The sequence below is a fragment of the Vulpes lagopus genome, chromosome 14 (genome assembly GCF_018345385.1).
Source record: "Vulpes lagopus strain Blue_001 chromosome 14, ASM1834538v1, whole genome shotgun sequence".
NCBI lineage: Eukaryota > Metazoa > Chordata > Mammalia > Carnivora > Canidae > Vulpes > Vulpes lagopus.
In genome coordinates this window covers 23,911,650-23,923,755 of record NC_054837.1, presented here as the reverse complement: position 1 = coordinate 23,923,755, position 12,106 = coordinate 23,911,650, and the positions used below count along the sequence as shown (strand labels likewise).

Below are 12,106 nucleotides of genomic sequence, written 5' to 3'. Positions count from 1 at the left end.
ATTTAACCATAAAAATAAATAAAATCCTATACACGCTCTGATATGAATGGACCTTGAAAACATGCTAAATGAAAGAAGCCAAACATAAGAGATTGCATATTACATGATCCACTTATATGAAGTGTCCAAAATAGGTAACCGCACCCCACTAAGAGACAGAAGGTAGCCTAGTGGCTGTCAAGGGTGGGAGAGGGGAGGGGCACGAGTGGTTGCTAATAGGTATGGTGTTTCTTTCCACGTTGACAGAATGTTCTAAAATGAGACAGCAGTGATAGTTGCACAACTCTGTGAACAAACTAAAAACCATCAAATTCTGCAATTTTTAAGAGGGTAGATATTATAACATGCGAATTCTGTCTCAGCAAAGCTTTTTAAACAAAACAAAACAGTCCAGTGAGACTGCCTGAAAAGTTTAGCAAAAAGTAAAAGGGTAAATGTCAAACATCTTGGATGTAACACATAGCCTGTGATAAATCATGAGGTAAAAAACTGTTTTTGAGGTACCAGATATTCTATGAAAAACAAAAGGGGCACCAACAATAGGATTTCTCCTAATACTTGCATGGCAAATACTAAAATATATTCCTTCTCATGTAAAATGTGCTTGCATGAGACTGCCACAGCAGAGATCTGGAATTCCTGGATGCAGAGGCCTGGCTTATCATGCTCACCACCACTGCATCCTCAGCATCTAACATAGTGCCTAGTGCACAGCAGACCACTCGGGCTGCATTTACTGAATGAAAGTGCCATCCATGTTCTAGCTGCAGACTGAGGGAGCAGCAACATTTAGCAATTAACTATTACCATAATACATGTAAAATTTTATAAACCTTAGGGAATTACTTGTAATATTCGATTTTGTTTTTAATAAAGTTAAATGATTTATTTCTTCCTGTTTCAAAGCAAAACGGGAAAAAAAGGCCTATTTTTGCCCCTTATTTTCATGTAGAATTCATCCATTTATCTCATGAACTACTGACAGTGTTCGGCCAGTATGTTATAACCTTTAAAACTTTTAGGTAATGGCTTAGGACGTCTTACTACTTAGGTAGTCAGCCTTCACTCCCCTCCATGAAAATGCAGAACACTATCAGTTATCATTTGAAATTGTGATAATTTCTTACCAAAGCATAAGAATTGCTTGCATCCAAACTGCAGAATAACCACAAAAGGTAAAGAACTAAAAGATTCTAAGTTTATAAAGAAAGGTAATAACTCAATTTCTGGAGATAAAAGAAGAAACAATAAACAAGAAATAAATTTATTTTAATTCTAGAAAAAGCTAACAAAAAAATATATGAACTGTTTACAAAAGTGAAAAAAAAATTAAAACTCCAAAGAATAAACCAACCTAAACTGCCAAAGACAGAAATTGTACATAATCACAGAACAAATGTGGGTTGTGGGCTAAGCAGCTTCTTCTGGATCAAGTGACAGACAACAAATGCAGTATTAACTACATGCCTCATTTTTTCCCACTTCTAAGTTATTTATTCAAAAGAGAAGCATTTCATGGAGTTTTCCAGAAAAACTTACATTACCAATTAAATGAGCAGTTTTTGACATTTTTAAGTTCTTTTATGGTGAAGAGGTAATTTGCTGGCTTTTATTAATGGGTGATCTTTTATGCAATAAAAGTTGTGGGAACTGATTGCTGAAGGCTTTGAAAATTCTAAAAAGTGCCCTGTTCATCTATCTTCAGGATAAAGTGATCAGTAAAACAAAAAAGTGTACAACTTTTGTTTGGTGTTTTAAAATTCCCCTAGAGGTACATATCTGTGGGAAGTAGGTTTAAGAAGATGGGAGAGAAAAAAAAAAAAAGAAGATGGGAGAGAAAAAGCATTCATTTATAGATCAGAAGCACTGAGACAAGGGAAGAGAGAGCAAGCCCCTGTAAAAATGTGCATCAGAAAACACATATATGCAATTGCTGTACCAGAGAGAAAAGATCTGGAGAAGGAAGAAAGTTAGTGAATTTAATACATGGGTTAGCTTCCAAAAATAAAGAACAAAATAAACATAGGAAAGTCGAACATCAGTAAGTAAGTGATGAGTGTACTGTTGCCTTAGGTCTTACATCAAAAAAACCGCCAAGAGTTTGCTTGCTTCTTTTCTCAAAAAATTTTACAAGTTTAGATAACTATCTCCTTTATTTTAAATTAAGGATCAGAGAAATCTACTACTCTTAATAAAGGCGAAAGACCAACCCAGCAGCCCAACTCTCCTGGCTTGTATCCCCAGTATACAAGCACTGTTAGAAATTTCTGCTGTGCTACTACCTACCTCTGGGTTCTTGAGGGTCATCTCGATGCTGGCGGCAGGCCCAAATCCCGTGAGGGACTTAATGTGGATCTGTGTGGGCAGAGGTCGCCGGCATTGGCAGTACACCGAAAATGCCATGGACTTCAAGTATTGAATGTAGAAAACTTGTTCGTCCTTCATTGTCTGCAGCATGTACTGGCAAGGCACAATCTACACATACAAACACAAACAAAACTAGAAACTGAGATCTAATGTGCTAACAAGAAAGCTAGAAAACGAAATGGCATGAAGTCTTTGCTGAATGAGGGCAAGGAGCTTTAGTTTTAAAATATATAAGGGGTGCCTAACTGGCTCAGTTGGTGGAGCACGCAAGTCTTGAACTCGGGGTTGTGAGTTCTGGCCCCACATGGGGTGTAGAGATTATTTAAAAATTAAAATAAGATAAAATAAAATAAAGTAAAATATGTAAGATGCCAAATATAATTTGACTCAATCTTAATTCCTTAGATGACATAAAATCCTCTATTACAAAGATACACCAACACCTGAAGAACAGGGTGTCATCTTGTTAGTTCAAGTTACAGTCACTTAGAAATTACCCTGCTCCCTTTTCAGGGGTAATTTGGCAATTTATTGTTGCCAGGCTCCAAAATTTTAAAACTTGCTTTTTAATATTGTTCTCCTTTTTATCATATATACACATAGTGTGCATGGTAACTTTGGAATTACTGTCTAAGGATGTGAGACACAAACTTCACAATGAAAAGCAATCAACAACCTATTCCGGTAACTTTAATTTCAGTATTTTAATTCTGTTAAGATGGCATTAGCGAAAGTGACAGTAAATCAAAATCCAAACACCAAAGGTATCATTTTTCACCTGTTATCAAAATCTTGTAAAATTATTACACTATAAAAGCTGGCAAGGCAATAGTGAAAGAGGCATGCTCATTGACTGAAGGGAATGTAAATAGGCTAACTTTTCTGGAAAAGAATCTGGCATTATTTATCAGTGTATCTAAGAATCCACTTTAAGAAATGACCCAAAATGTGAAAAAATTTAGAAACAAATTAAATATCTAAGGGCACAATAATTAAATGTGGAGAACATGTGGTCATTACAAATGATGCTTGTGAGAATTTTTAACAACCTGCAAAAGTATTCATGAAAAATGTTAAGTATAAAGGACTAAAAATTATACTAAAAGTAGCATCTCAACTCTGTAAACATAATACAAAAAAGGCTAGAAATACACCGAAATGCTATGCAATGGTGACTTAAGTTAAAGGAATAATTATGAGTATCCTTCCCTTTATAGTTTTCATGTAATTCCAATTAAAAAAAATCATGACTTGTTATTTCACCAAAAAAACAACAAAAGCTAAAGATAAATTTGCAAATAGTTACCTGGAGAATGAAAGAATTTCTCATATGCTCAGGTAAATTATCCAGCATTTCTGTGTAGCAGCGCATCAAACTCAACAGCCAAAAGTTTCCAGAAGTGGAATCTTCATCTGCAGTGTAAGTGAAGGGGTCCACCATGTAAATGACAACAGCTGGGGGATAGGCCTGGCTGTCCGCGGAGTCAGGCTCAGTGGGAATTCCTATTCTCTCTCGTTCCGTGACACTGCAGAAAGAGCCACTTATGAGATGCACAACACAAACTTAAGTCATGCAAAATAACCAGTTCCAGAACACACCCCTGGACAATAATTACAGATTAAATGTAACATTAATATGTGTATTACCAAAATGAAGGCAAACCAGGCCATTTAGTACCAGGACAGGTGGGAAATGGTAATACAGGGCAGCCCGGGTGGCTCAGCGGTTTAGCGCCTCCTCAGCCCAGGGTCTGATCCTGGAGACCCAGGATCGAGTCCCACGTCAGGTTCCCTACATGGAGCCTGCTTCTCTCTCTGCCTGTGTCTCTACCCCCCCCCCTCTCTCTCTGTGTGTGTCTCTCATAAATAAATAAAATCTTAAAAAAAAAAAAAAAAAAAGAAATGGCAACACACTCCTTTAAATGGGAGATCTTTTTCCACTCCCTCTTTTCCTGGGGCTATAGTCCAAAAAGATGTTTTATAATACTATTATTAATGTTAGTGATAACAGCTTACTATTGCTATTATCCATATATTATGTTCCCATAATAGCAGGATTAACAGTAATAGCTTACTATGAAGTTAATAAGTTTAGTAATAGTAAGTTCATAAGAAGTCTTCACATTTCGTAACACTAAAGCTAGTGACTAAGTTGTTATTTCCTTTTGGACGAAAAGAAATGGAGCCCTTCACTAGATTAAGAGATTCGGGAGGCTATGGAGGGGTAAGGGTGCAGAAGGTGGGCAAGGAGTCCAAGCTGAAGCCACCCGCCTCCATGGGCACACACAGTACCTTTCTTGTCCATCCTGCGAGGATTGGGAGGAGCTCTGCCCAGGCTCAGGGTCTCCAACACAGCCTAGGTTCCCTTGCGTTCTATCTGCAGAACCGGCCCCAGTGCCGGGGTTCTGCCCCACAACACTAGCACTGAATCCTGAGGAAGAGGTAGTGCTGATCTGGTTAATAACGGGAGCGGGAGCAGACGATGAAACGGGTGGCACAGAGGAACCAGATGCGGAGCTACTTGCTGCAGGGTTCCCAGAACTGCTGCTGGAGGTGGGGTTGAATGCACTGCCAGCTGAGGACACTGTCGATCCTGAATTTGAAGCTAGAGGCCCAGCATTCCCAGGTGTAGCTTGTCCCGGTGCTGCTGCTGGTGGGGACTGGTACTTAGGTGGTATCAACAGGCTGCTATCGAGCTGCAGAGTGGCTAGATAAGGTGCTGAAAGAGTACATGCAGAGAGATGACATCAGTGTCAGACTGAATCATAAGTTCATGACGGTCACTTTTTTAAAGATTATGCTTTTAGGCTGCAGTACTCTGATTATGACACCCAAAATGCTATCTCTGCACTTGAATATATGCTTATATATTCTGCAAACATGGAGATAAAAGTGGAGCTACTTATTACAAATTCTGGTGAAGAGGCTTATTTGGAAAAAAGAGAGAAAATTAATCCTTTGTAACATTTTCCTTTCAGACTGATTCTATATGCCTTCACTGAAAACTGAGAGGCCATATATTCTACAGCCATCACAGTATACCTGCTCCTATGTGTACTGAGCTTTAAAAGCTTCTAAGATTCTCTTGGGAATGCTGGTTAAACTTAAGCAGTTAATACCAAGTCCTGCTGCTAGGTTTTCAAAATGTGGAGTAAATTAGATATGACTTCTTTAGGCAACTTTAAGTTGCTTTTAAAAAATATGTGTGCACATAAAAATTAGCATTTAATGACCTAGAACCCAGAAATCAGACCTAAATAAATACAGTAATGGAACACTAACATTACCTGAAAAAAAAAAAAAAAGCAGCATAATGCTGTTTCCCAAAGGGGGGCAATTTGCTATTTTACTTCTCAGATTCTACTTTGCCAAATAAATTCCCACTTACCTAGGTGATGGCGGCAAACTTGCGCATAAAGTTTGAGTCTGGAATGATTGTCATTCTCCTCACTGCTCCACGGCTGGTTAAACCACTCACTCACAAGCTCATCAGTCAGCTTCTGTGCCACGGTCTTTCCCACACGCATGATCCCATCTCGTAGCACTTTGCAGATGGGCTTGTGCTGCCCAAGCCTACACATCTGATACCACAAACAAGATTGTTATTTACAACAGGAACCACTCCTGTTGTTAGTGGGGGAAATTCTTTATCATACACTTGGAAGTGCTTTGCTTTTTCTTTTAGTGTTAACACAAGCAACCAAACCAACATTATACACTGGTCCTTTCTGATAATTATAATGTATGCTGAAACTGCTATGTGTCTCTCCAAAACCTGGACCAGACCATCTAAAGAAAAACAAATGTTTCTTCACCCCAGCCAATTCCTCCCACACAAGGGAAGATTGTTGAACATTACCTGATTGCTAATGGTCAAATAAAGAATTAACCAGATTCCTGCCTACTAAGGCTGACTGTGACATATGTCCACTAAAACCTCTTAAGTAATCCCTACTCATAATGTTTTCCCATAAGATAACATTAACATTTTATGAGCCATCTGTTACACTGTTAGAGACATTTGGAGATCACCAATAGCAGAGGCCACTAAAGCAGTAGATATGCTGATCACTTTTTATAAAAGTAAATAGTTGTTTTAAGCACAATGAGATTGTTATTAATCTCCAGAACATTAAATGGGTACTTATGGCAAAGAATTAATGTAATAAACCTGTAAAAAGTTAAGCTACTTAACTATCTATTTACCAATAGAAGAGCCCACGTTACCCCTTATTAGAGTTGACAACTGAAGGCTTACCAACCCCCTACAAAGTTCTCTAGCATACACTCTTCTTAACCAGGTATGCACTACCACCAAATGAGCAATCCTAGTAAAGTCATTAGGATCTAAAAAGATCCAGCAATCCTTTTATGTTTCGTAACTCATGTTGAAAGTTTCATCCAAGAGAAGAACCAAGCCTTAAAAAGAATTGCTTAGACAAGTTTTCTGTGTTATGGTCCTTATGATTTAACAGCATTACACATCCATGGGCCAGGCATTGTACAGAATTACTGTATCTAAGGGTTCCTTTAGGGGCTTAACTGATGCCATTACCTCATACATTACCATCTCCTAATTTCTTTGTAGCAACATGTAAGTTTATTATTTCGTGGAGGCCCATCCATTTCTAGATAGCAAATGTTCTGTTACAAAATATTTTTGAAATTCAACTTGGCATCTTATTTAACACTCTTGTAATGTTTATAATATGCCTGTTACAGTTCTTCATAAATACTAATTTCATTTAATCTTGCCAAAAATAAAGATATTAGAAGTATAAGATACAAATATTTAATGTACATATACTTTGGCAGAAAAAATATGGCACCCTTCAAAGATACTCATGATTCTTTTTTTTTTTTTTTTTTGATACTCATGATTCTAATTTTTCAAAAGTAACAGTAATTTATGTACTAAACATATAAAATTATCTACTGGCCTTTAAATTATGGTTATTACATTATTAATGTGTCTCAAAATTTTAGTACTAGGATGTAGTGTTAAATATACAACAGAGACATGATTCATTAAACTTATCTTCTGATTCAGAAATCTTCAAGCTAAACGCTTTTACACTGTTTTCAGGACCCTTCCCCCACCCTCCTCTCCTCCACAAACCCAGCCCCACCCCAGAGAGACGTGCCTCCTTTTTGTAAAGGTCATCTTCTGAGCAGCCAGGAGACTCCCTGGTAAGCAATACTTTTAAACTTGAGCACAAAAATGAGGGAAAAAATAGCTCAATTGTAAGATGTGTGGTAAGACAGGTAGAGCAAAGTCTTCTAGATCTAACAAAATGTTAAGTCAAGATGATAAAGCAATTTACTTCCAGGAAAACTTGCCAATTTAATCCTCTCCTTCATCCTCCAGCTATTTGCAAATTTTCTTTTGAGATCTACCTTGAAGATACTTGTTGTTTAATATTTGGTCATAGCTAGAAACCACCTGAGGACTCATCACGAAAGTGGTTTTCATGTCGTTCTCACCTCATATACAGCACTCAAGTCCCTGAAGAAAGTTTTGGCTCCTTCGAGCAAGGCCTCATTTTCTGGACACACCACAATATAGGCAACATCACGATGGCCCCCGTATGGGTCCAACAACAGCCTCTCCCAAAATGGCAAAGAGAATGGAGAGATGGTGAGGAAGTCCTTGTCATAGCCTACCAGCAGAGTGGGAATGGGCAACGGCTCAGGAGATTCTTCTGAACCTGTAACAACAAGGCCATTAGGAAGGGCTTGTGAGTCTGTTGTGCACAAGCTGGAGACTTTGAAGTTCTTTTAGTTTTAATTCTGGCATCAGAAATTTCCTAGTAGGTTAACAGAATCACTCTCAAAAGTATTCTTCAAACCCTCAAATTATGTGGCCCATGATGAAGAACTTTATTTCAATGAGTCAGACAGAATGCTCTAAAAAAGGTCCAATAAGATCAGAAGGCAGACTAGAACAAGTTAAAGTTAGTTTTCCAGGCAGTACTACACCATTTCCTTTAAAATAAGCACTATAATCCTGACTATGAAGAAGCTGACAGAACTGGTTCAGATGTTCATCCAGATGAAATGCAATGAGGATCGGGAAAATGAGGAAAATCTAACAAATAATCTCTTTAAGGATTATTTTCCTCATTGACCTTGATTCTGCCAAGGATGCTTAGAAAACTTAATTCCAAACTGACTTTAGGAAAGAAAAGAGATTATAAACCTTAATAGCCATGAAGAAAAAGATTCTATTTTATCAGTGAAGCAAGGACTTGACAGTAACTAAAGCTGGGTTTTATGGAACAAGAAAAATCACGAAGAAATTTAAAACAGGGAAGAGATTCTACCATAGGTGCCCCGTCCCGCCATTTTGTGGAACTGCTGCCATGTTAGCGGCCCCTGCACATGCTGGATATTCTCCCAGGTCCTGCCCGTGCGCTTCTTTTGGATGGCGTCTTGGAGAAAGGGCTGCAGGGACAGCAGCATGCGGACCACATCTTGGGAGGAGAGCATGCTGATGTCTAGCACTGGAAAAGAAAGAAAATGAAAGGAATGGAGATCATAAAGGGGGACCGGCACGCTCTTCTTCTCTCTGCCATCATTCTGGACCTCAGTTATAGTCCGTGACAAAGACATTACTGGTGGTAGATTTTATTTTTAGTAGATTCTAAAATGCTTGACCTAGCAGGGGAGAGAAAAGATATTTTCTTATCTTATTATTATAAAGTAATTTATAATTTATTAGTGGAAATAATAAAAGGAGAAATGGGTTCCTCTATATATAAGAGGTTAACTATAGGAGATTAGAAGTAAAAAGATAGATAAGCCTGACTCTTTTAAAATCATACAAACCTGTTTCCAAGGTTGTTCATAGGAAAAGAGAGCTGTAAAAGTTTCTTAATTATTTATTATTTTATTTACAAACATCACTGTTTTGAATGAATAATGAGTAGGAGGAAAAACTTAAATAGAAGCTCTTCAAAACTGTTAAAAAAGCTCGTAATATAAAATATCTTCACAAAATACAAAGTGCACAGAGAGAAATATAACCTTCCAGGCAAACAGAGGCACAAGAAAACATGGCAAAAGCAACAGCAGGACTGAAAGCCAGCTGTCCACACAGGAAGGTGGGATTCAAGGATTCAGAAGAAACATCCTTCCTATTAAGAGGAGGGGCTCTTAACATAGAACCTTTGAAAAAACCTCTCAAACTCTGCAAAATTGTGCACACACGAACATGTGCATATTCTTTCCCAGGGAGATAGGTCTGTAATGCTCACTGAATTCTCAAAGAGATCTGAAGAAAGAGCTAATTAAGTTTGAGGTGATCAGCTGTGAACCTGCACAGCTGTGTACCTAAAGACCTTTCCTTCTCTAGCTGATTAGGAAAGGGGCATGGATGGAAATCTAAGATTTATCTACCAACTAAAGAAACACAGGGTGCTTAAGACACCTCTAGGTGATCCCTAAATCAAATACCAGTTGCTAATGTAAATTTCCAGCATCTCTTGACAAACTGGGAGACCTGGCAAGCAGCAGGCCCCATTCTTGCATAAGCAGCAGCGCTGAAGCCAAGGAGCAACTGCCCCTTTCAGAGGCCCTCCTCACTCAGCTCTGCTGCCTACCTGAGAAGGAAGCAGGGATGATCACCTGTACCTTCAAACCTGGGCTTCTTTTTTTTCCTATAGTAAAGAAAAAAGTACTTCTTGTACCCATGGCTCTCTATCAACAGTTGGAAAATGACAGGCAAAGAGAATCACAGGTTAGAGAAAAATAAAAGCAGACATCATCCCTTGTGGCTATTCCTGTGCACACAGAATGGAACGTGTGCACGGAAAGATGTAGTGAGGGCACTGCTGTTTGCAAATCTGCTCCAGCATCATTCACTCATTTACATTATCTGTCTGATACTGTTAAGCTTCTGACTTTGGAACCCACACCTCCCCTGCGATAAAATCTGCTATTTTTCATATCCAAAGATGACAGTACTGATCCACCCACTCACTGCTTTTCTGTCTGAAGGCTACTATCTAGTAAAAGGAACCGCCCAAGATAATCACCCACATTTCTTTAGAGGGGAAAGACTGTACTTTCTGTAATTCATAAATGCATCCAGCAGACATTAATTAGAGGCCTGCTAAGTACAAGGCACAGTGCTCAAAACTCAGCAGTTACAGAAATGAGTGTAATCCTTGAATACTTTTTTTAAATTTATTTATGATAGTCACAGAGAGAGAGAGAGAGAGGCAGAGACATAGGCAGAGGGAGAAGCAGGCTCCATGCACTGGGAGCCCGACGTGGGATTCGATCCCGGGTCTCCAGGATCGCGCCCTGGGCCAAAGGCAGGTGCTAAACCGCTGCACCACCCAGGAATCCCCCCTTGAATACTTTCTTACAAGTCTCCACCTCTGAGAAGTCTCTGGGCCTGGCTACTCAAAAAAATGCCTATCATTCCTCACTCCAATGATCTCTGTCCTCTAAGCATACTTTCCCATTCTAGATTTCCAACTGTTATTTAAGAAGCTTATATAGCCTTTTCCCCTACAAGGCTGAGAGCTGTTCAGAGCAAGCTCCATGTTTCATTCATGTAACCAACCATTCCAGCCCAACCTATTCCCATCCCTCTAGTGAAGTAGTCTACAGAAGTAGCTCCTCACTGTGGTCAAAAGACATACTTAATCCTCTTCTTAAAAGCTCAGCTGTGCTTTAATGCTTCCTGACCACTCTTTTTCTTAAAACTTGGTTACACAGCAGAATTCAGCAAAGCTCTGTCCCAAGCCATCTTGTCATCCTAGCTTTCCTCCTCCTCTGTGTCTGACTTTACTATCTACAAGGCAACTACTCCCTTTCCCCTGAGCTGCAGGCCCATAAACTCCCAAGTGTTTACTTGACATCTCTACCTGGATATCTCAAGAAGAGATCTTTAAAATTTCCAAAACTCAACTTAGGAGCGTTTCTCCCCAGACCTAGCCTTCCTCCAGTACACCTATCTTCGAACGATCAGTACCTCTCCAGGTATACACATCACAAACCTGGGTGTCTTCCTTAACATCTCGCTCTGACCCCTGAAATCCAACCCACTACCCAGCCCTGCAGTCCTACCACTTCCTCAACATACCTTATGTTTCTCCTTCTTTTCCATCCCCTTTGCTAAGATAAGAAACCAGCTATTATTTCTCATTTGAGCAGTTGCACTAACCTTGTCTTTCCACCATTCTGCTATTCCCAAATCCACAGTCCGTACTGCAGTCAGAGCTGGTTTCTTTACACAAATCAGATGTCAATGCCTCTTCATAAACCCACCAATGACTTATTAGGGTTCTTGGGATAAAGACCCCGCCCTAGCAGGTCTCAAATTGCTCTTGGGGATCTAGCCAGCTCCAAGTTTCCTTTAGTTCTTTGAACATGTATTTGTTTGGGGGGGGAGGGGCCAACAGAGAGGGGGAAAGACAGAGAATCTGGAGCAAATTCCAAACCAAGCACAGAGCCTGATTTGGGGCTCAGTCTCACAACCCTGTGATCATGACCTGAGCCGAAATCAAGAGTCAGATGCTTAATCGACTGAGCCACCCAGGTTCCAACCCCCTTTAAAATATGAGAGAGAGAGAGAGAGAGAGAGAGAGAGAGAGATTTATTTGAGAGACAGAGTTATTCTGTTCTTTGAAAGCCCCAAGCTCTATACAACTCTATACCACTCTTGCTGTTCCTTCTGCCTGGGATACAATTCCTTGCTCTCTAGCCTCTTTAGCCAGTTAATCTGTAC

General features: G+C 39.4%; 1 protein-coding gene across 3 annotated transcripts in view; it reads right to left on the bottom strand.

Annotated features, from left to right (window-relative positions):
* The window catches only part of MED13L (mediator complex subunit 13L), a 302,281-nt gene that overhangs the window by 17,933 nt on the left and 272,242 nt on the right, over positions 1-12,106 (bottom strand). For all 3 annotated transcript variants that reach the window (XM_041728660.1, XM_041728661.1, XM_041728662.1), the window contains 6 exons: positions 8,691-8,870; positions 7,852-8,075; positions 5,756-5,948; positions 4,660-5,086; positions 3,674-3,893; positions 2,287-2,475 (listed from right to left, as the gene is read on the bottom strand). In XM_041728660.1, the coding sequence (XP_041584594.1) occupies positions 2,287-2,475; positions 3,674-3,893; positions 4,660-5,086; positions 5,756-5,948; positions 7,852-8,075; positions 8,691-8,870 (1,433 nt within the window). The remainder of the gene's footprint in view (positions 1-2,286; positions 2,476-3,673; positions 3,894-4,659; positions 5,087-5,755; positions 5,949-7,851; positions 8,076-8,690; positions 8,871-12,106) is intronic.